Source organism: Columba livia, chromosome Z, assembly GCF_036013475.1.
Source record: "Columba livia isolate bColLiv1 breed racing homer chromosome Z, bColLiv1.pat.W.v2, whole genome shotgun sequence".
NCBI classification, from domain to species: Eukaryota; Metazoa; Chordata; class Aves; order Columbiformes; family Columbidae; genus Columba; species Columba livia.
In genome coordinates, this window is record NC_088642.1 from 51917357 (window position 1) to 51941785 (window position 24429).

The 24429-nt window shown below is 39.8% G+C and overlaps 1 protein-coding gene across 1 annotated transcript in view; it reads left to right on the forward strand.

Moving 5' to 3' along the window:
* The first annotated feature begins 23 nt into the window (after positions 1-23).
* HSD17B3 (hydroxysteroid 17-beta dehydrogenase 3) overlaps positions 24-24429 on the forward strand; it is a 29948-nt gene continuing 5542 nt past the window's right edge. Inside the window, exons 1-7 of the mRNA XM_021293200.2 lie at positions 24-4752; positions 6810-6856; positions 12930-13005; positions 19400-19507; positions 20225-20292; positions 21253-21288; positions 23432-23466. Coding sequence (XP_021148875.2) covers positions 4455-4752; positions 6810-6856; positions 12930-13005; positions 19400-19507; positions 20225-20292; positions 21253-21288; positions 23432-23466 — 668 coding nt within the window. The 5' untranslated portion in view covers positions 24-4454. The remainder of the gene's footprint in view (positions 4753-6809; positions 6857-12929; positions 13006-19399; positions 19508-20224; positions 20293-21252; positions 21289-23431; positions 23467-24429) is intronic.

A 24429-nucleotide genomic window follows, 5' to 3' on the forward strand; every position in this document is an offset into this window, starting at 1 on the left:
AAATAGTTATATTAATTGATTCTAAGCTGTAGTGGAAGTGATTTTATATAATTTGTTTTTCAGGTCATATTTTGAGGTCCTTCAGACTTAGACTTCTCACCTAAAACACAAACCTGAATCTCACAGTCTTTATGATAGTATTACTCAGAATCTTTTAAAAGATAAATTTAGGAGTAACAAAAACTAGACATTATCTAGAAGAAATTGCAAGTCCTTGAGTCCTTTCACAAAGCAACTCAGCTTCAGTCGCTCTTTTCCTCAGTATCTATGGAGATAATGTTAATTTCAGTAAATTTCCAGGTTTAAACTCTGGGAATATGGGCTCAACTATCATGTTGGAATTCAGGCAGTTATGGGAATTGCTGTCTCATTCAAAACCTCAGTATTTGTGTCTTTCAGTTAATAAGGTAGTAATTTAAAACTGATTTATCTTAGGATACACCTGTAGATAGTCCTAACCTTACTTTTCTACAGATTTCACATTTGCTTAATGAAATACTGAAACAGTTGCCAAACTAGGTGACCTATTGGCTGTGTGAGGCTTCATTTTCTTTCTGTTGAAAAAATGGTAAAAATCGCTAAAGAGAGCATTAGCCTTCCAGATACATATTTAAAAGTAGTAAGTGGGCTACTTTTAAGAAATAGTGGATTGACTTCTGAAAGTCACATTTTGTCACAGAACTGTCTCATGGCTACATGCTGCTAGCTACAAAACTTGATTTTCAGAAATCAGTCCGATATTTTTAAAACTTTTTGAAGTTCTGCAGGTGGCAAGGTGTTGTTTAGGAGGGAACATACAAATAATCTTTTAGAACACTAACTGGGTTGGAAAGGAATGTTGTACTGTATGATGATCTGTTTGTACTCTTAATTCTGTAAGGACTGCCTAGCAGCGTTCTAGCTGTAATGGGGTGAGATTAAGAGAGAGAAGTACAGTGTTCACACAAATAAGCTTTCTAGCCATGCAGTGCGTAAAGCTCTTGCAGTGATTCCTATGAAAGTCAGAGAAACAATACCTCAGGAAAACAAAACAAAATGAAAAAAACAACAAACCTCCACCCCCCACCCCCCGCCCCCACCTTAGGCTAGGCTGGATGACAAATTCTTCACATCTATAAGAATGTATTATTTTTCCTCTCACTGTCTGGGCCTGATTTACAAATACGAGGCCCCTGAAGTACTGTAAGCATCTCTCAGCCTCGTTACCAGCCTTTAGAAAATAAATGGTAAGGAAGCATGGGCAGAGCTGGAAGTGCAGAAGAGAAGACTGGCAGCCGTGGAAGTTTGCATTTTGACTCCATGGCCAAATGTAAGCGTTGGGATTTGGTTTGTGTTTGGTTTTTGGTTTGGTTTGGTTTGTTTCAGGAGGTAGCATCGTTGTTGTGTATGAAAAACACGATGTAACTTGTTCAAATTTAAATTATTTCTTAAACAGTGTGTGATCCTTTGGGGAATTTGTGATTGTGTGTAAATATTTTTGGAAATTTAATACTGAGACCTTTTTTTTAATTTGACTGGCCTTATTTATGGGGTAAAACAAGATGGAATTTTCAGAGACCTTATGTATGAGGAAACTGGGTTGTTGTTAAGCTAAGATGGTAATGATATTTGTATCTTACTATAGATAAATTAGTGTTACATTCCTTCACACATCATTTTTACTCTGTAATGCATCTGCATATTGTGCTTTTTTGGCTGAGGGTGTCAGTAACGTGACACTTGACGTACATTGCTGATATTCAGTTAGAGGATGGCTTGTATTATTTTACCTTACCCTAAGTGCATGTGTAAGCATCAGTACTTCTTTTCTCCAGTTTAAACTGATTTTTTGAAAAATGAATGTTTCAAATTGCCCCTACAGAGAAGAGTAAAGGTTGTTTCTCTGCCTTCCCTGCGAAATTCCGTATGTTAACTTCTTGTTGTCAGAGGATGTAGGGGGACAACTAGGAAAGCCAAGGCCTCCTTAGAATTAAACCTGGTGATAGGGGTCAAGGACAACAGAAAGAGCTTTTTCAAATACATGGCAGATTAACATTAGAGGCAATGTAGGCCCACTGATGGGTACCCTGGTGACAGAAGAAACAAAGAAGGCAGAGTTACTGAATGCCTTCTTTGTCTGCTCTGCCGGAAGCTGTCCTGAGGAGCCCCATACTGCTGAGGCTCCAGAGGAAGGCAGGACAATGGAGGAGTTTGCCTCGGTTGATGAGGACTGGGTTAGGGAGCAGTTAATCAATCTGGACATCCATAAATTCATGGGTCCGGATGGGATGCACCCCCAGGAGCTGAGGGAGCTGGCTGAGGTCATTGCTGGACCACTCTCCATCATCTTTGCCAGGTTTTGGGAAACTGGAGAGGTGGCTGAGGACTGGAGGAAAGCAAATGTCACTCCAGTCTTCAAAAAGGGCAAGAAGGAGAACCTGGGTAACTATAGACTGCTCAGCCTCACCTCCATCCCTGGGAAACTGATGGAACAACTTATCCTTGGTGCCATCTCAAGGCATATCAAGGATAAGAGGGTCATTAGGAGCAGTCAGCATGGCTTCACCAGGGGGAAGTCATGCTTGACCAACCACATAGCCTTTTGTGAGGACATAACAAGGTAAATAGATGATGGCAAAGCAGTGGATGTGGTCTACCTTGATTTCAGTAAGGCATTTGATGCAGTCTCCCACAGCATCCCTGCTCCTAAACTGAGGAAGTGTGGTCTGGATGATCAGGTAGTGAGGTGGACTGTGACTGAAGGAGAGAAGCCAGAGAGTTGTGGTCAATGGGGCAGAGTCCAGTTGGAGGCCTGTATCTAGTGGAGTGCCTCAGGGGTCAGTACTGGGACCAGTATTATTCAATATATTCATCAATTATTTGGATGAGGGAATAGAGTGTACTATCAGCAAGTTTGCTGATGACACCAAGCTGGGAGGAGTGGCTGACACGCCAGAAGGCTGTGCTGCCATCCAGCGGGACCTGGACAGGCTGGAGAGTTGGGTGGGGAAAAATTCAATGAAATATAGCAAGGGCAGGTGTAGAGTCTTGCATCTGGGCAGGAGCAACCGCAGGTTCCAGTATAAATTGGGGAATGACCTATTAGAGAGCAGTGTAGGGGAAAAGGACCTGGGGCTCCTGGTGGACAGCAGGATGACCATGAGCCAGCACTGTGCCCTTGTGGCCTGGAAGGCCAATGGCATCCTGGGGTGTATTAGAATGGCGGTGGTTAGTACGTCAAGAGGTTTTCCGCTCTGATGAGACCTCATCTGGAATATTGTGTCCAGTTCTGGGCCCCTCAGTTCAAGAAGGACAGGGAACTGCTGGAGAGAGTCCAGTGCAGGGCAACAGAGATGATGAAGGGAGTGGAGCACCTCCCTTATGAGGAAAGGCTGAGGGAGCTGGGTCTGTTTAGTTTGGAGAAGAGGAGACTGAGGGGTGACCTTATTAATGTTTATAAATATGTAAAAGGTGAGTGTCATGAGGATGGAGCCAGGCTCTTCTCGGTGACAGCCAATGGTAAGACAGGGGGTAACGGGTGCAAACTGGAACACAAGAGGTTCCACTTAAATTTGAGAAGAAACTTCTTCCCAGTGAGGGTGACAGAGCACTGGAACAGGCTGCCCAGGGGGCTTGTGGAATCTCCTTCTCTGGAGACATTCAAAACCTGTCTGGACACATTCCTGTGTAACCTCATTTAGGTGTTCCTGCTCCAGCAGGTGGATTGGACTAGATGATCTTTCAAAGTCCCTTCCAGTCCCTAACATTCTGTGATTCTCCGATTTTTTTTTTTTATCACTTGAAGTCTGAGTTTAATTGATTTAATCTCTGTCTTGCAGTGAGACACTGTTTTTGTAAGCATTTTTCCCCTTAAGGTTTTGATACATGTCCTCAACTTTAATACTAGTTCAAACATTCTTTGTTCAGAAAATCTCTAAGTCCTGTTCCCTCATCAATATGTTACCGTACTTGTTCATGCCATAATTGCACCATTTGTGAAAGAGGCATAATGATATTAACCTCTTTATGGAAAGCTCTGTGAAAAGTTGTATAATATTGTTTTGTCTGTATAGAAAGAATTAAGTGACTCTAGTAACCTCTAATTATTTTTTTCTTCAGATTGGTAGATAAATTGTTTTTCTGGTCTGTGCAGAATTTCAGCATGAACTTGCCCTCGAAATGTCTGGGCTAGAGTTTAACTCTTTGCTCTAAGAAGTAGTGCTGATGCGTGTTTATCCCCAGGGTCTGGAGTATTCTTATCCAGGGTTTTGGTTTAGACACATCTTCAGTCTCTATGAATCCTAAACAATGACAATAAAAATATTTTTTTTCTTTTTGTTCTTGGGTGGTTTTCCAAAAAGGAGTGAAACCCTTCCTCTGAAGCGAACACCAGAAATTATTGTTGAGCTTGGTATTTTTCAGTAGTTTACAAATCCGGGTGTAATGTAGAGATGTTATTCTAATCTAAGCCCTGGATGTTCCTTGGAAAGAGAAAACCACATGATTTGATTAGACATCTCACTTCTCTGCCAGTGCTCAGAGACGAGCAGAGCGCTGGAAAGAGGCATTTCCCAGGGAGAGAGCGACTGATTCGCACTAGCGTGCAGCGTTCTCTCACCATGGAAGCATTCCAGCATGAGCTGCTCACTCTTACTGGGGCTCTGATCTGTTTCTGTACTCTGGTAAAATGCATCAGATATATGAAATATATTTTCTCACATATCTGGAGTGCTTTGCCTCAGACTTTCTTTCCGTCGCTGGGAGAATGGGCAGGTAAAGGAAACCTTTTCACCTTCTTCTTGTAGCTGAGCGCTGGTGGGTGGTCACGTTACTAATCGGGAGCGGTTTTCTTCGCATTTCCTTACCCTGTCTCCACAGCTTCCACTAAGTGTGGTTTGCTTAATTTCTTTGTGTTTTCTCCTAGAAACTTCGGGTTTATGAGCCTGAAGGTTTTGCATACTTGGGGAGAACAGAAAAATAGCCAAACGGGTAACAGCTCTTGCACCGGGTGTCTAGATGTGGATTCTCTCCCCATTCCCACTTCTGATGTTTCTTCTCTACTGCAAATGCTTTAGTTTTAATAGTGTTGCCTATATCCTCAGCTTCCTGGTATGTGAAGCAACTCGTTTGTGTCCAGCATATGGTCTCCCCTCTTCAAAGCAACTTTTTGTTCCTGATAACGTTGCTCCAGTGTGTTTTTTCCAAATTGGTGACCTATCCTTAATGATATCGTTAACAAGGCAAATCTACTCTAGCCTAAAAACTTCAGAGGCTGCAACTTGGCAGTACTTTTGAAAAGATACTATGCATTCTTGTAAAAAAACAGAAATGTTTAATAAACACTTCTTCTTCCTACTGATCACTGATATTTTTCGTAAGCTTGTTATATTATCAGTATGAAGCAAGAGTGATCAGGTTCTACAGTTTCTGAGTTCCTGGGCTACAAATCTACTGATGGTGGCATCTCATTAAGAAATCACTCAAACAGTATACTTGGGTTTTGTTTCTTTCCTCCACTTTTGAGACTTGGATGTGACTGGATTGTATATGTGTTTGATAAGCACATCTCACAGTGGATTAATAAGAAATTAAATCCACCCCTGTGCAGAAGACCTGCCTGAATACCAGCTGCTTCTGAAGTACGTGATAGATCTCGATTTAAGTGAGGCAAGGACCTCCATTCTGTGCATGAGGTGTGGAGCATCCTGTGGAAGTTTCTGTGTAAAATCCTTGTTTCCACTGAAGGCTGGGAGACTTGTTTCCTTTATTGGACCTTTTATGCTCTGTCCTTTTTATAAAGTCTTCTGAGCCCAGTAAAATTCACAAGGTTTGGATGACCTGCTGTATCATGTGGCACTTGAGATCCTGAGAATCATGAAAATTAAAGTTGGCATTTGGAAGCTTGTTTCCAAACAGGCACTTGCTTTTTTCATCTGCAGGTCTGCTGGAAAGCTAAAGATCTACCGCTGCTTCACTGAGGGGTCTCTTTGTGAAATAAGAGAGTAATTGCTCTTCTGTGGGCAACAAATGTAATGTTTCAAAATTCCCCCACTCTCCCTGTGTCTCTCGCAATTTAGAAGTCCTTAATCCACAGTTTTTAGATGTTGACTAATTTTCATTTTGCTCCAAAAACTTACCAGCTTTGCCTTGGAATTGCTTGGGTGCTTTCTATCTTTGTACATTTCTTCTTTATTTCTAAGGTGATAAAGATTTTGTTTCTCTTTGGTATTTTTTTTTTTTGCGTAACATTTGAAGTTCAGGGTGCTTCACAAGTGCTGAAGCTTGTTCACTTTCCTAGTAACACTAAATCCAAAGGTAAACTGTGTAGGGCAGCTCTTGAAGAAGAACAACATTTTACAGATGGTGGTAAGTTTGTGATATTTCCTTACAGATTTCTTGTGTGAGAAAGTGTTATGTCAACTTTGGTCACCAGTTCATTCTTATCTCCTACCCTTCTGCCACCAGCATATAAGTGAAAAACTTGCAAAACAGAATCTGTAAAAAATTAAATGGAAGAAAATTCTAAGACCTCCTAGGCAATTGACTTGGTGCTTGTTGATGATTCCACTGAAAATGAGAGTAATAACTATCTACTGTGTCAGATGCGTTACTGTAAGGAGGGGTTTGCTTTGAAGACAAAAGTGCTAAATGAAGTAACAGAGAGATGAAAAGGTCACAATGAAATACTTTTTAAAAAGGATTGATCCTGTGTTTCAGAAGCAGCATTTAGGCTGGAATGTTCAAGAAACACAGATGATGAAGATTAAAAAGTTCAAGAAAGAGCAAGCCAAAGCAGGCTTACACATGTAATCCTTATTCTCTTTCTCCAGTGGTCACAGGAGCAGGAGATGGTCTTGGGAAAGCGTATTCCTTTGAGGTAAGACAGGTTACTTACCCTTAAATTTATTTTAACAAAATGGCAATTGCTACCCCTTCATCAGCCTCTGCAAGTTGGTAAAATATTCTAGGATTTAAAGCCGTTGTGATAAACATATTACTCTGCGTGTGCAGAATAGCATTAACCAAGTTCTGAAAGGAAACTGGTGCTGCATTTTACAGGAAAGTTGTTCTTGCCTCAGTGGTCTCCTCAGACCAAGGAAATGAGTAATCCAAAAGATTTCACATTGACTGTCCAGGGTAGGAAGTCTCCTAAATTGTCCTATTTTTTTCCCGGTTTCTTATCTAATCTGTTTTTTGACTTTCAGTGGAGAGGTCCAGTATCAACATACAAAATGTAATTTTACAGCCTTTACACTTGCAAACACATTTTGAAAGATATATCTAAAACAACAAATAAAGGAGAAATCAGTGTGAATTAATATAAACTACAAGTTATGGAAATTATAAGGAAACCTGATGGTTTAATTAAGAATTGGTAACTCTAAGAAGCTGCAGGAGAAGAAAGAAGCTCTGTGTTGTCCCTGTAGTTGATGCTGTGCAGTTACTAGAGCAATCCCTTTCTGTTGACCCGTGCTAATCAACAGCAAAGGCAGAGTGGTCTTGTAGTGTCTTGTACCAGCCTTGCTGTTAGGGTTAGTGACTGAACGTTAGATTTTCTCATTGGTTTCTTTATCCAAAACTGGCTCCCTTTCTAGAAGCTAAACATCAAGTTGTTGTCCTCAGAGCTGAGGTGAGCAGGTGAAAATCATCACCCTGTAATATGCAAGAGTTTGGATGTGGTGCCTTCAGCTCATAAGTTACAAAATATATCTCACATGAAAGAAAATGAGATGGCTTTTGAATTAATTTACAGGACTTTTAAGCTGGTCTTTTTAAGTTTATGTGTAAGTGTATGTGCTTGTTAAGCACCAACCTCGGTATTTTAATTACTGGGAATGGCAGTACAATAACTGCTTTTGAAAGTACATTGAATGTAGGAAGTGCAGAGACAAATACGAGGTATTATATCTTAACATTTGGCATAGTTGTGGTAAAGATCACAAGCTCTCCCGTGAGAGGGAAGGGAAAACATTGTCTTCTGTCTGCTCACTGAATTGCTCTAGTGATGAGCAAATGGGAAGGCTCTGATTAGTGGGATGGAAGCGAAACAGGGAGAGGAATCATCAGAAATGTCTAAACATTTGTTTAACACCATGCCTCTGGGTGAAGTCACTGCACATGCAGCTTGCTGAAATAACTTTGTGCATGAGCACCTGGTGATATTTTAGCCATGTGAAGGCTGCAGGAACCTCTGAATGTCTAGATCAGAGCCTCTGTCATTGTTCTGCTTCCTTTGCACTATATGGGTTATGCAAGAGTAAGTCCTATTTAAAAGGGCAGCTATAGCATGCAAATGGATGCTTTATTCCATGAGGAAAGAAAAACAACCACAACTACTGTGTGGTTTTTTTGATTTTTGTTGTTGTTTTTAAACTTGGCTGGAACTGCCTAGCTTTTCTGGAGCATTTGTTCATTGTTTTTGGCTTTTACAGGATGACTGAGAGCCCTCTTTACCCGTGCTGAGATGTACCTTCCTCCCCAGGTGGTCTCTTTGATTGAAGCTGTGCTCAGCTACTGCTCAGTGGGGCAGATCCCAAGCCCACACCACATGAGCTCACAGCTTGGCACGTCATCTTGCTGGCTGAGGTCGAAGCACACACTTGTGTGTGGCTTGTGGATAAAGAAATCTGGCCCCGCTGTTTTAATATCTGTGTGCCTTTGGAGTTTCTGGCTCAGGACTGCTGTCTTGCTGGTCTGATGTCAGGGTACAAAATTCTCTGATGTTATTCTGGCATAGGTTCTTCTGGTGTTATGGGCTGGTGTGAAGGCAAGCCTTGTTTGATAGCCGCAGTGTCTGTTCTTCTAGAGTTCGAGCTCTGACACCAAGTGATTAATTTATTTCTAACATCCTAAGCTCAAGCATGGCCTGATAACAGCTGGTGTAAGGGTTCCACACTTGTTGGTAGTATTGTGGTACAGGAGACTAAGGAGAGTAGTTCTTGTGTTTTACAAGGCTAATGTGATGTGGCTTTCTCTGGTTGGTGTTTTATGTGGAAATCCCAGTAGGTGGTTCACTGGGTAAAACCCAGCAGAATGAGGTACAGCAACAATTACAATATTTAGTGGTTCAGTACCTTTGTTTGCAGGGTTTATGGCTAGATACAGGTCTCTGCAAAGTCAAGAGTAGGCTGAGGCTGTGTGAAATGCTCGGCAGATGTCAAGTCTCAGGACACTACTTTGTTGATGCCAAGACACAGACTTTTTGGAGCAAATTATTGTCCCTTCAGTTTACTGAGCTTGTACTGGGAGGCAAGCACACACCAAACTTGAGCTCATCTTCTTCTGCATGGAAGTCCAGGCTTCCATGAAGGCTCTGTATGTATTCTAGTGCATCAGGGTGTTGTTGAAGGACAGGCCTTCTTAGACATAAAGACCCTGACCTTTCAACTGACTGCTGTGATGTCTGAGGACCGGGATTTTGAATGTAGTTTGCTATACTTACTCCAAAAGCCAGGGTTCTGTTAGATTTGGCCCATTAGTTCCTGGGCTGATGGAGTTTAGACTCACCAGACTTAAAAAAAGAAACAAACCCAAGTCAACTGTGAGCTGGTAGGCTGTCACATCTCTACTCAACTGTTAGCATTTTGAGTATTGGTGCAGTCTTGTTTGTTCTGGTTTTCTGATGTAGTAACGACAAATGTGCTTTAGCATCTGTTACTGATGTAACGCCTCAAACATACTGGGTTTATGGATGAGGCCAAGCCATACTCTGAGATTTATAGTTTAGTCTCTGCACACTTGTCATCTGATGTCAGGGCATGAGCAGGATGTTGGTGGCTCACATGGTCACCGTTTCTGTTATTGTTCATGACTCTCTTACAAGTCAGGCCAGTGTTTGTGTCTAGATCAATATTTTAGCAGAACATTTTGAGACAGGCACTGCATTCATTTCTTAATACAGCAGTTTCTCAAATCTTAAACCTTTGTTTCATTTCCTGAAATTGCGAGTAGTATTACCAACAGTATAACAGAAGCTAAATATGATCTGAGTTTTCCTGCTCCAGTTGTAAACGTATTCTAATTTCTCCTCTTGGTCTTGGAATTATGCCCCGAAATACTGCTATTGTACTTGTGTTGCACAGGTGTGGAGCTAGCAGAAAGATTGCAGGATCCTTCTGCCCATTGTCTCAGTCCTGGTCTGCTAGACCAGAAAGGGTTGAAAGTTTTTAATCATAGAGACCTTGCAGGTCTGAAACCCAGGCAGGGAAAGAAAAGGGGTGAAGCACCAAGGCCATATCAACACAATCCTGGAGAAAAAAAAAATTCCCCCTTTTAAATACAGAAAAATTTACAGTGGGCAGCTACAGATTCTGTAAAGCATTATTAAGGATTTTAGATTATTACACAAATGATCTATGTGGAATATAACTAGTTTGTCAGTGTAACTGTAGTAGATACATGCATGGTTTGGATTTAAAACCTATGTCTTACCTTTCACGAAGCTTTATTGTTGAAAAACTCACCTCCGACTGAGCTGCAAAACCATGCTAGAAAATGCAGGGTGACTTTATACTAATTTAACGTAGGTTTAAACTTTTTAATCATGAGTTTGTGAGATTGCAGAGTGCAGGTCCTGCATGGTCTTTCTTCATCATTAGCCATTTCTAATTGCTAAGTTGTCATGATTCGTTATGGGTCGAGTCGGTAGTAATGATCTTACAGATCAGACTGATAATCAGCAGCATTTTAGTCCTTTGCCACTGGGAGTCAGGATTTCCTAACACAAGCACTTTCATGTTACACAGTGGTGGGAACCAGGGCTTATTCTTAACACTGAGGGGAAATACCATCCTCTAACATCAAAGCCTTTGTATGTTCGGAAAATGCTTTGTGTTAAAGGCATCTGCACTAAAATTTATGTTTATTTGAAATGTGGTGGTGTTAAAAGTGATTTAACCTTTCCCGTGGATGGCCAGAAAATTATTTTCTGAGCACAGTTCTTTTGTTTGCTTGAGGTTGCATCTGAATCTCATGGTAGTTACAATGTCTTATTAAACTTATTTCTGAAAAGGATGCACATTTTTTATGTGGATGAGGAAGCAAAAAAGGAATAGTCGGGTGTGTAGCCTCTTTTGCCCCGAGAAGTGGCTGCTACAGCCTTTTACTTCTGGTTGGTCTGGTGTAGAGTAGCAAGGGAGAGTCTTCTCATCTGATGGTTAACAATTTTGCAAGATTGCCACAAACATGTGCTTTTAGGTGAAATACAATGCAATTTTAGCAAGAGGAATACTTTTTTACTTGTTTTTTAGGAGGGATTTTTCTACCAAACAAAATACAGAGACATAGCTGAGATGATATTGAGAAGCCCAGTGAAGCAGAACTTTGTTTTTATTTTGTATATGATGCAGCTGATATTTGGCCTCGAGTCTGAAGGTGCAAAAGATAAAATAATCCCCATCCAAAGACCCAGAATGGCTGAAAGGAGCAAGTGACCATGGAAACTGAGACCATGTCTCCAACTGGAAACGGCTTGAGTCAGTCTCATTGTGGACAAAGGGAAATCTACCAGTATGTCGGCAATTAGAGTTTTCTTCCTGAGAACTTCAAATGGAGCCCTTAAAACAAGCTTTTGAAACCCCTGAGCATATGAGTCTGTGCAGGTCTCTTTGGAGCACCAGTCAATTATGTTAGAGGGTCTCCGAAAGCACAGAATTGTGATCGTGGTCTTTGTGCTGAAAATGCAAATGTTTGTGGCCGGTGCATTTTATAGACAGTCTGCCCCTTGTACTCTCGATCTAGTGAATTTTTGAACAAAGGTCTTTATTTCTTGGCATTCCTCTGCATTATTTCAGAAGAGCCCAACAGGACAAACTGTTTCCCTCAAATAGGCTTAAGGAGAAAGCGTTGCAGGGAGTCAGCTATGGAAATGGATGGGTCTCCAGTGTTTGGCCTTCGCTGGTTAGTTTATTCTTCTATGCAAAGCTGATACTTTCTGATGACATTGGCTTTATCTTTTGTACTGACTAATTTAGCTCTCTTTCTCTTTGCTCTCACAGGCATTTTTCTAGTTTCAGCTCTATCTTTCCTTTATGCACACAACTCCTTTCAGCTTCCACTTGTTAATAAGTTGGTTTCTAAAGCTGGGGCTATGTTTCTCTCTCAGGCTTTGCCTAAAACTCTTTAACTGATGGGAACAGGAGGCCTTGGGAAAACAGGAGAAAACCGTTCTCTATTTGTTCTGCATTTGTTCTGCACATGGTAATACCAAACTGACTATAAACGGACTGCTGTGTTAAATAGTGTTTGCAGCTATAAACTTCAACTATTGCCAGCATCTTTGAGGATATACGTTTGTGTGAATGTATTTTGAGTTTTCATGCATGGACTTTGCCTTTTTGCCTTTTGTTTGTTTGTTTGTTTGTTTGCATCTACTGGAAAAAAACAGTTAAAATGTATCTATCCGACCTGCACCAGATTTTCTTTCTAATAAAAAATATAAATAAAGTCCAAATCTTTTCAAACTCTTGAGCTTTCAATTCAATATGCTTAATCTACTTCCTCGGGATAAAAAAATGTGAGGGTAGAAGGTGATGTTGTAAAACAACTAGGAATCGATCAACATATTTGGCCTCCTAAATCCATGTAGAAATAAAAATGTCTTTCTGGGAAATGTCATGATGCTTTCACTCCTTGCAGAGTTTAATTCATTTGAAATAGACTCAGCTTATTTATTTTCACTCATATTATTGGAGTTTGATTATTGTCCAGTATATTTTTCTCATAAGGGTCCAAGATTATACAGTGAAGAAGATGCTTTGGAAGACCATTAGAAGACTGATTATCATTTGGCCTGTTTTTAATATATGTTGTTTACACATCAGGCAGGTGAGAGGTGAATGAAAGTAACTTAAAAAAAATTCCACGATTGCTTTTGTTGCAAAACTGGAAAAAAATGAAAGATTCTTGTCACCTTACTGTTTCCTAACAACTTCTATGTTCCTCTCTTGTAGCTGGCAAAACGTGGATTAAATATAGTTATGATAAGCAGAACGCTTGAAAAACTGCAGAGAGCAGCCTCTGAAGTTGGTAAGTGTTCGTCTCAAACATATCTTCATGTCTGGCAGGCTGGCTTTACATGGACCCGGAGGTCTCTTGCCGTGGTACTGTATCTAATAGAGTAGGGCCCCAGATATTACTACAGATATAGCCCAGATATTGCGCCTCTACTACAAATAATTTCTGGTGTTACTGTGTTGATTGAACCTTTCCACTTTTGGATTGCTTTAAAAATATGTTAAATCATTCAAGCAGTGCAATGGGTTTAATTAAAAAAGTGAATGTGGGTTCTTTACTCGTCCTTAAAATCTGTGAATACAGGCAAAGAGGATGTAATACTAGAGCTGTCAGAGGAATCTGTGAAACAGTTTGTGCATAGGAAAAATGAGGTTACCTGTAGGCTAGCTCTTGAAACATAGCAAAGGAGGAGTAAAAATGAATCAAGTTACTTGGTTGTTTTTTAGCTTGTTTGTGGTTTTTTGCTTGTTTGTTTTTAAAAAGGTTTTGGAGTTACATTTGGCTTTCAATAAAGGAAATTAGCCATTTACCTCAGGGAATGGCTTGTTTGAATACATTGAAGGCTAGGATTTCTTTAGCAAACAAATGAGTCTATATCCTCCCTTAACTCTAAAGATTGCTGTAATCAAGGTTATTCTTCTCACTGTCTCTTTTTCTCTAGATGGCTTCTATCCACCAGATTCCTTGATTCACAGGTGCTTGTGTTAAGCATGTGTCACTCCAAGGCTCCAGCAGAGTACCAGGTCCAGGATACGTACCTGCAGAGAGAGCAGGAACATGGCAGACTTGAAGTGTGTGAAAAAGTCTGTAACTTCTGAACCTGCAGCTACCAAAATGAAGGATTGGACCCAGAAATTTTCTGTCCAATTTCCCTCCCTTTTTTTTTGTTGTTCCCAAGGATAAACTTGTTTTCCTTCAGGAAACAAGGGTTACCAGACAGAAAGCACCAACTCACTGAAGAGTTTCTATAAGCAGGTTTTATTAATATCTGTGGGGCCAATGTGGCTATGGCCTAAACCAGCCCCTTCTAAGGAAACAGCCATGCAAAAATGATTGCTGTGGAAATTAGGTCAGCTTTGGTGTCATTGTTGCATTTCTTTGCAGCTAGATGTTAAAGAATTACAATAAGAGGAACCTGAAGAAAAAAAGGCCAGAGAGTTTTTGTATTTTCTTTGCATTGTAAATTATAATCAGAAGCAAAGAATGGAAACAGTAAGATTCCAGACACTAACATAGCTAAGCAAAGAAAAAAAGTGGTGGAGGGCTGGAAAGATGACATAGTGTAGATTCCTCTGCACTGTGATTTATTATGACGCCGTCCGCTTGCCACCTTCTTAATTGAGGCCACACTGTGCTGAGTTGTGTAGCAGCACCTAATGAAGGACTTGCTGTGTCCTGAGAAGTCCTGCCAAGATAACATACTCTGCAAACGCTCCTGCACCTTGTGCAAAAGTGACTCACGACTGCTCACATGTGAGGAAGCCTCAGTGACTGCACCAGTGTTATCCACGTCAGCCAGGGTGTAGGGAGGTGGATGAAGTGACCTCAGGAGCTTTGTCAGGTTTCTGTGCCATGTTCAGCTGGGTTGTGGGCACAAAGAGTCCTCCCCAAAGATCGCTGAAACTGGTGGCAAATCCCAGTGAGATCTTTCCATTGTTTTCAGTGGGTTTTGGTTGAAGCCTGGAGTGACTCATCTGTTATTTGTGGTGTCAGGTTAGAAATGAGAACATAACAAGTAGATGGCACAAACAGAAGGAAAGAGAGGAAGATACAGTAAGCAAAAGCATAAAGTATCTGACCTGGAGGCTGCTAAAATCAGCAGGGAGATCTGGATGTGGGCTTATGTTAAAACTTTGGAAATGTTTCACTGATTCCAGTTTTCAGACTTAGGCTTTACTGTAATTAAGCTAATAAGACGTTGGGAAGGAAGAAAAGTTAAACTTACTGTGATGTTATGTGAGCAAAATAAACAATGGAAACCAAAAATTAAGCAGAAACTTAACCAGGAGGAATGTGCTGTTTTCTAAATTTTCTAACTCTCACTGACTTTTTCTTTCTAAACTGTTAAAACAAGCAGTGTCTCTCTGTGAACAGCTATTGTTACCCTGAACTAACAGAAAGAAATAACAAGTTTGTTGTAGGCTATGTAAATTTGTGGCAGGACTGGACACATTGCTCTTTTTATTCACAGCCACACCATGTATCTCTTTCTGGTTAGTTGGCTGCCATAAATGAAAGACTTATGTCCCTTTTCATACTGTCACATTCAGTTTAGATAGTGAATAACGTAAGTTAAACGAGTCTGAACTATGGGTAATTTCAGACATCTCAGTGTTTGGCTTTCCAGGTCCTGTGGGCCACAGGTGTGCCTGAGAGCAGCTCCCAGAGCTGGCGCAGGCAGAAATACACAGTAAGCAAAATATTTCTCTAAAGAAGCACTGGAACTGAAAACCTGATTTCAATCCACTCCGACCGGGAAGCTCTTTTAGAACGAGATAAAAGATAAAATAAGTCTTGTGGGGGACAGACAGAGAGGATCTTTACACCAGGTATACTGCTCATTTGACACATTAGTATGGTGGTTGTGAAACATCGATCAAACCATAAAACCAGGGGATTAGAAATGATGAAATGCTATTAAAGACAGTCCTCTTTTGTTTCGTCTGCCTACATTTCTGAAGCAAGCTGTACAGGCAGAGCTAGGCCCTGACTGAGAAGTTATACCTTAGGATCTCTTTATATGACCAGGTTCTGTACTATTTGGCTGTTAATGCCAAACACACAGAAAAAGCCACTTCTCTAAGACTGTGTGTATATGTGTTTGTTTGGTTTTTGGGTTTTTTTGTTTGTTTGGTTGGTTGATTGTTTGGTTTTGTGTGGTGTTTTGTTTTGGTTTGTTTTTTTAAGAAGAAATAGATCTGTATTTAAGGAAAGATAAAGTGTGTGATCTTCAAAAAGCAGTAGAAAATATAACACCATCAGTTCAGTCTGGCTGAGCATGTGGTTAATGAATTTGGGTTTGCTGATGCAGGAGGTAGTTTATCCACCTCTCCATCCTGAAATGATTCCTGTTAATACAGAATAAAGCAGCAAAAAAAACCAACACCCCACATCATCGAGAACCAAATATGCCTTGCTCCCACTACAACCTGTGAAGGTGCTAATTCATTTAGCTATCCCCCCTGCTACAGCTTCAGTTTCTAATCTGCGGTACCGTGTCCTCTGCCTCTCATCCTTCCTCCTCCAAGAGCTAAGCAGCTGACAAGCTGAGATTATTGACCAGCATAAACCAACTCACTTGGCACAATCTTCCTTCATCCTCAAAGGCTCTTGAAAATGCCTCTTGTGTGTGGTTCATCCCTTGAGATAAAGTGTTAGTGCTCAGGACTGTTTTCCCAATATGCACTAAAAAAGCAGAGCATTTGAGAGCCTTGACTGTTTTTTTGAGTGCTCTGGTAGCAATTTTTTAATTATTATCTTTTTAAATTATTTTTCTGAGTTTGTGTTGTCTGGTATCTTCTACTGCCTTTTGCAGTTCTGATTTTACCCTCATTTTTTTTCCCCTCTGTTTTCCTGCTATTTCTGAAACTGATCCATCTTATATTTCTTTGGAGATACTTTTCTCCAAAACTCTTTCAAAATGTAGCCAGAACTTGCACTTTATAATCTAACAGAACTTTTAATATTCCTCCCTAATCTTAAATGTTTTTATAACCTCTTTCTGTTGTTAAAATAACTTCTCATTTTACTCTCCTTCCTGCAAATCTCCACTGAATATGAACAGCATCTTAGCCTGAGTACTTCTCTCTTCATATTCAAATTTAGGTGTTGTACTTCAGAAGGGTCTCCTCGTTCTACAAAGATCAGTTCTTGTGTCACTCAGGCATTCATTTTGCTACCTCAGGTTTTCAGAAAATCTTCATAACTCTTTAAGCAGAAGGGGAGAGTTTCTGGCAGACTGCATGTCCTAACCAACTTTGTGCTTCATCCTGATTTATTACCTTCTCAGTAAATTTCAAAAGGCAGCACATTATCCTATCTGACAAGTGGGATTCCCAAGCGGTCTGAGGTCAGAAGGAGTTAGATGTATCCTTCTTAATGATACATTTTATAACACATTGGATTAAACAACCCTGTTCAAGTTTTTAATTTTCCTTAAATTAATTTTCTCTATATTTTTAAAAAAGACAATAACCTGTCCTGCTGTTTGAAAACCTAGGCTTTTTGCTTCTGGCACGCTTAGGACTTTTAAAAAGAGTTGGAATGGCTTGTGTCTTCAAAGGCTGTCATAAATCTTTGTCACAGGGAGGAAGAGACATAAGAACATTGGAAATTATTTTTTGGCTTTCTCCTTTGCAGAATTGTTATAATTTTCTGAAGAGCTATCCTGGATAATTCATTTATCAGCATGATAGTTTTATTGTTTTTTAATATATTGTTTTCTTCTTAAATGAGACAGAGGAAAGCCATCTGGAGTACTTGCTTGTTGGCTGACAGTGCTGGTTGCAGCCGTACAGTTCTGTACAGACAAGGGGATGCAGAGAAAGTCCAAATGGTTTGTTTGATCCTCATTTTTATGTTGCTCTAGTTTTGGCTGCCCTTCTGATTGCCTGCAAGAAAGATGGCCACAACATCGCTACAATTTTTAAGACCCATCTCGTTTTGTTTATAGAGCTCTTCAATCAGAAGGTCACTGTAGGTGTCTGCTCCAGCTGTTGCTCTGTTCTTTCCCACTCGCTGCATTTACACTCACAATGTCCTTTTCTTTATACTTATACCATTCCCCCAGCCTGGGACCATGAGGGGGTCATTTGCCACTAGAGTTGCTTTTATAGGTTAAAGGTTCAAAGAGTGTTTCATCCCTTTCACACACCCAACCGCAGCTTGGAAAGAGGGCAAGAAAAAGGGCACTCCTTCCTCCTTTCTTCTGTCATGGAGACAGATGTCCTCTAAAACAGCACATGAGAGGCAGCGTTTCAGATCTGGAGTCAGTGCATCGGCTGTTCCGTCAAACGGCTTGCATTGCTTGAGTAGCGATGGCGTGGTGGTCAAGACTTGCAGTATGTTGAGGGGTGAGGAGAAGTGATCAGGAGGCAACAGATTTCTCTCATGCTTCAACAGAGGCTCTGTTTTGCTGCAAACTGGACTTGCTGGACCCAGAGCCAGCTTTCCGCCAATATTGCTCTCCTGCAGCAGCTGGTGCAATGGCCCTTCCTAAGTTCTGAATGCGTACACCGAGGGATGGGGCAAGATTTATGGGTATAAATCAACGAGTCTGATTCCTATTCAAGGCGATACTCTGTCACCTGTATGCTAAAATCAGGCTCCAAAAAAGCAGAGACAATTTCCCAAACAGGACCCAAAGCAGACTTTCTGCCATCCACGTGCACCTGAATTCCTCCCACTTGAGCAAGTCTGCAATCTGATCATCTATTGACATTTCCAAGCTTTGCCTGTCGCTTTTTCAGCAAACTTCATCTGGATTTCAGGTTGCCCATAAAACTTGAAAGCAGGTTTAGTAGCAAGAATTTACAATGTGAACATCTAGTTAGAAGAGACCTTACTGGGCCCCTTTAAAGGAGAACCTTGCCTTTAAAAATGAGTAAATAAGAGCCTTTACCTCTTTTCCTCATGAAACTTCATTGAAAATATGAACAGCAATAAATCAACTGCTGAGAAAATGGTAATGTACAGCTGGGCTCCACTCCTGCATAGCAATGACACTGGAAAAATCACACACATTTCCCTTTCCCTTCTGTGTAAATTGACCTTGTAAAATCTAAGCTATACCCTCCCTAAAATGCCTTTTAGTCCTGCATAATCCTGGGGAAGCTTCAGTCTATGGAAGTGCAAATGTTAAAACAGGTGAGGAGCTGTTCGAAAATAATGCAGAAAACAGTGCATCACATCGAGCTCTGTTTTCCCCTCCTCCTACATGAAAAGGTAAACTGCTTATTAAAATGTTCAACTTAAAAATTAAAACACTTCAAAACTATTCTGCAAAACTGTGCTTATGTAGAGGATCTGGCATCCACATTCAGTTGTCTAACCTATGTGGCAGTGTTCATTTATAAATATTATGACAACCAAGGGAAGAAGTCTGGTGTTTATTTCTGGACTTTTTTCTTATAAAGGACCAAATGGTGTTTAGATTTTGTGAGGGAACTTCCATTGAATTTGCCAGGCCCTGAAAACAACTGGGTATTGAAAGTGCTTTGTTGGTGTTGTAATATTTCTTAAAGTAAGAAAGTTGAAACAATTGCTTACTGTGCAGTGGACATTACTAAATGAGACATCTGATTGTTTCTCTCATTACTTAATTACAGCTCTCTATCTCTGTTTTCTTTGTGTTATTGGTGTTTATTTGTTTTGGTTTTGGTGTTTTTGTTTGTTTGTTTAATTACAGAGCAGGCTACAGGTCAAAAGGTCAAGGTTATACAAGCTGATTTCACTACAAATTCGGTATACGAGAACATTGAAAAAAGTCTGCAAGGCTTGGATATTGGTGTTCTAGGTGAGTCATTAAGGTCTGTTAATTGAAGAGTATTTTTATGGCTGCGATGTATTAAACAGGGAATTATATAAACGATGTGTCATGACAACTTGTTTGCCAACAGTTAAAACCAGGCACACCGCTACCTAATGCATTTGAGCATTACTTATCATGAACAAGTTTTAAAAGTGTGTTAGGATTCTCCAAAGGCTTCCTGTTTCTCTGTAGAATGGTTTTGTTACTGTAAAACCTCTTTTGCCACTTTATAAGCAACATCCAGCTTCTGGGGTGACTTCTTCCCTGTTTGGCCTCAAGGAACTTATTTTCACTATTTGTTGTTTTACAGCTGTGTGAAATTCTTATATTCAATCTGAAATGAGCCTGTGGCTAACACTAATTGGTATGATCCATGCAGCAACAATGAAAACATGTTTTTTGGGGAAGACTTTTTTTTTTTTGAAAGAAAATCATCCTTTTAGTAGTGAAACAAATGAAGCAACAACAAAACACAAACAAACAAACCCCCAAACTGTAGCAACAGACTGTTTTTATGTTCCCTGAAGTCAGTACTGATCAGTAGTAATGACTCCAGCGAGAACAAGACTTCATGCTAAACAACATTTCTGTTCACATACATCTCAAAAGCTTTTGGGTCTCGAGAAGAAGTCATTTGTTTAACTAGCTGTATTATGCACTTCATGTAGATTTGGTTCTTATAATTATATTTCCTTTGATTAGTTAACAATGTTGGAATGCTTCATAATCCTCTTCCGTGCCGTTTCCTTAATGGACCAGACATAGATGAGGTAGGATTACTCTGTGAGTTTCTACTTTCAGTATAACAATGAGGAATTGTAAGTCCATTTAATAAGGGACAGATTCTGCCTCTGCTACCATCAGTGTGTATTTAACTGTTCAGTTGAGTGGGAAAAAAGATGGAGCTTAGAAGGAGCATATTTTGATTTGATTTTAATGCTTAGAAGACCTTGCAAGAGAAAAAGAACAGTAGATTTTAGCTAAACTGCAGCAAGCACCCAGTGACAGAGGGGAGAGCACAGCTGGCCTGGTTGTAGCAAAGATCAGCAGCCTCTCTGGCTCATGAGTAGCGTCACTTGCTTCAGCCTGGTCACAGCCACAGCTGAAGTGTTGGCTTCTTGTTAGGGTTATTAAAACTTACTTTCTTTGGAACACCATTTTTTAAGTATATGGGGGAAAAAAAAAAAAAAAGAAAGAAAAAATAAAACTCATTTAAACATAGTTTACTTTTGGGGGGGAATTAATTTGTGTATGTAGAATAGTCTGGCGTGATTAAGGATCTGATCAAGTTTTTCATTGCCTTATTGTTGTTTACCTCTGTAGTATTAGCCATGAAAAGAACAGAATTTCTAAATGTATTTCTTGCCAGAACCTGTCTTGGGATCCATTCAGTCTGTATGTCACCATATATTACAAATCGGAGGTCCCCAAGCAGGCTGCTTCCCTCAGAGCTGCAGCCATAGGATGTCACCTCTGCTGCTGGTATGACTTTTGCATGCTGTTCAGGGGTGGACATCTCTACAGGGCAGTGCGTTTGCTGCCCATCCAGCCTGCCTCTGTCACATCCCACATCACAGGCACAGTCAGCGACAGCCAGAGGCACGCAAAGCTGCTCCAAATGCAAATGCCTTGCTAGAAAGCTTTTCAGTTGGAATTGCTAGCTCTCTTACCTAGACCAGCTACAAACTCCGAAATTAACTATGAACTTACTGTTTTCTTGCTTCCTGCAGGACCTCATCAACTGCAACATTATTTCTGTTACAAAGGTATGTGACACACACGCATCTATGTTGCATCTGTATTTTATTGGTTTTCCAATAATATCACAAGAGTGACCAAACAGCTTTCCTATGTATTTTCATTCAATTTATTTGCAAGTAGTAGTTTTCAGCAGGAATGTCAGCCTTGCTTTAAGGACCCCATCAGTTTCTACTGCCTATGAAATATTTTGATCAGAACTGGATGGAAATGTTTTAACACAGTTGTTTGATTGACACACATCATTACATTGCAGCTGAAATATTTTGCAAAACAATGTTTGTTTTTGTAAACGTGAAGATTTGTTTCAGAATCAAAATCTTCAAGACAGGAAGATATGCAGTTTGACTTTTTGTACAGTTCTTGCATTTTTTTTACACAATTCTGTTCTGCAAAAATACTTCTGTATCTATGCAGGACAGAACTTAAAGACCTGACTCCTGATTCTGTGTTGTTACCCCTTGGTGCCAATTTTGGTTGGCTGCTTCCCACACAAGAACAGTTAGTGTTTCATACTTTCCAACTCAGATTAAGATTTGTATTGCTGTTTGCAAGCAACATGGTAACATGAATAAGGGCAGAACAAACGCTTTGTAGTTCATCTCAACCTTGGCTAATATCTTTCTAAACATGACATGAAGATTATCAACAGATGTTGTGTTTTTTTTTTTTCCTTTGGCTAGCAAACTTTACATCCCGAATTTGTAATGCTGCTTAATGACTTCAGATAATAAATCATGTAATATCAGTCAATTGAAACAAATTCTTCCATAAAGTAGCTTGGTGAACTTTCTGCTCCTGGGTTTTAATCTATTTATACAAACAGAAATATCTGCAATACCTGAATGCTATAGATACACATGTGTGCCTCGCAAAAACAGGCAGACATTTGTACCCTCTCAGTCTGGATACAAAAAGGTTCTTCCTTTATAATTTCCAGCCTCACACATACCTCAGAATCAACCTCTCTGCTTCACCAAGCCCCGGGGATTCCTTTTCTCCACTGCTACAAGCCCGTCCTTTTCAGTCTTTCATGAACATTCATCCTTCTCCAAAATACAATGAAGAAATCTTTCTCCTAGCCACCATTCCTCATGGTTGGGTCCAAATTGTCTTTAAATCTCTTTTGTTGGGTTTTGTTTTTATTTTTTCCTCTCCCTGCCTTTGTTCCTGCTAGGATCCTGCTCACCACTTCTTGCAGTGGGATGCTCACGCTCCAGGTATTTCTGGCTCCCACAGATGTCAGCAGGATTTTCAGCACTGCAAAAGCAGGATATTTTCCCAGATTTTCAACTTTACTTGGAAATTCCCTTTCAGCAAAGCTAATGTGACCAACCTGCACTGTCATTCTCTCTGAGAACGAAGCTTGTGAACACACTGTTCCTACTATGCTGTTGTGCACAATGACACTACTGAGAAAGTAGGGAATTTACAAGGAATCAATTAAGCTGCATCATTCATTTGCACTACTTTTCTTTACTGCCATTTACTAGCTACATCATACTCTTATCCTGAGAAGATTCCTATGTTATGTGTGTTTTTATAAATAATAGTATGAGTATGATATGTATAGTATATAGTATGATATGTATAGTATGATAGTAAGCACTTAGGCTTACTATCAATAATATGATTCAAATACAACAAACACAAGCAGATTTCTTATCTAAAAATGTATTTAATTTCACTTTAAAGATCACAAGCAAGATTAAGTCTTTTGTTAAAATAAGAATGAATTATTAAGTAAATAAAAAAGGTTGTTTAATTATTTTCTGCTATTTCTGGTCCAGGTAGAGCTGGAAGCAAAAACAGGAGAGCATTGTGAGGCTGACTTTCTCCTTACAGTTATGACTCAGTAATGAAGAATAATGAAATTCAGATACTGTTGAAAAGCTTTGGATAAGCATAAAACACTCACTGCTTAGAAGACTAACTTTTGGAATTTTTGACAATTCAGATGCTTTGCAGACCATTAGCATTTCTAAAATGTTTTCCGAAACTTTGAATGTGCCACATTTTAGCTGTTTGTTCTGTACACATATGGCTGGGGCTTGAGCAAGTGGAAAATCTTGTGAATAAAACAAGATGAGTTGAAAAATGCAATCAGGAAGAGGGAGAATGGATATAATTCATAACACGCTTGTCTTACAGATGACAAAAATAATTTTGAAACAAATGGAGCCAAGGTAAAAGTAATTTTTTATAGAACTTTCAATAGCTTTTAGCTGCTACCTCCACTTTAGTGGTAGCTACATTTTTCCATTATTAACTTCACTTCTGTACTTTTCAGTATGTCAGTCAGTATGATTTCTTCTGTTGCTGTTAGTGCTGTGTGAATGAACAATAGGAACTGACACAAATTGCCAGTCAACTGTAGAACAAGACAGAAATCATAAAGTATAGTTTTCTGTCCAGTAAAAACCTGCATGTGTTGCAGAAATAAAATGGCATGTGATGGGTCCAATTAGGCAAGAAACAGCATTTGAATATATGGTTGTATTCTTCTAAGAGCGGTAACGGTAACTGTGCTTGGAATAATACTCTTCAAGCTCTGGAAATCCCTGACTACATCAGAGATATTAATTCAGCTATTCAATTAAAGGTCCCTTTTCTCCTTTTAATACAACGTGTGTTTTAGACATGGGGACCATTAAACTAGAAGTTAAGGTCTTCAAATGGAATTTGTAGAAAACATTGTTAACTGCTGCAATTTAGAAGCCAGTGAATGCTTTTTGTTGTGGCACCAAAATTAGGTTTTGTTTGGTTTTGTTTTGTTTTCTGCTTGTTGCTGAAAGAATTGTTTTTAGTGGTTTGTACAGTGAGTTGTGAATGGGGAAGGTAGAAAAACAGATGCATGGAGCAGGAAAAAGAATGTGCTGGCTAATGAGCAAAGGGGACCTACCAGATACTTAGAAGCATAAAATCCTTCCTCTGATGGCATTTTTCATCTGTTAGATGTACAATAGCATGTATAATATTCCTGCGGTCCTGATTGCACTACGCATTTAAATTTGATTTATGACATTATTCCTAGCTGGTTTAGACTTAATTGCACCTAACTAGACAGTAAAAATTGAGTCTTTTGAAAGTGTAGTCTGCAATATAATAGGAGAGCTATGGCTTGTGGGGGAAAAAAGTTGTTTTCCACT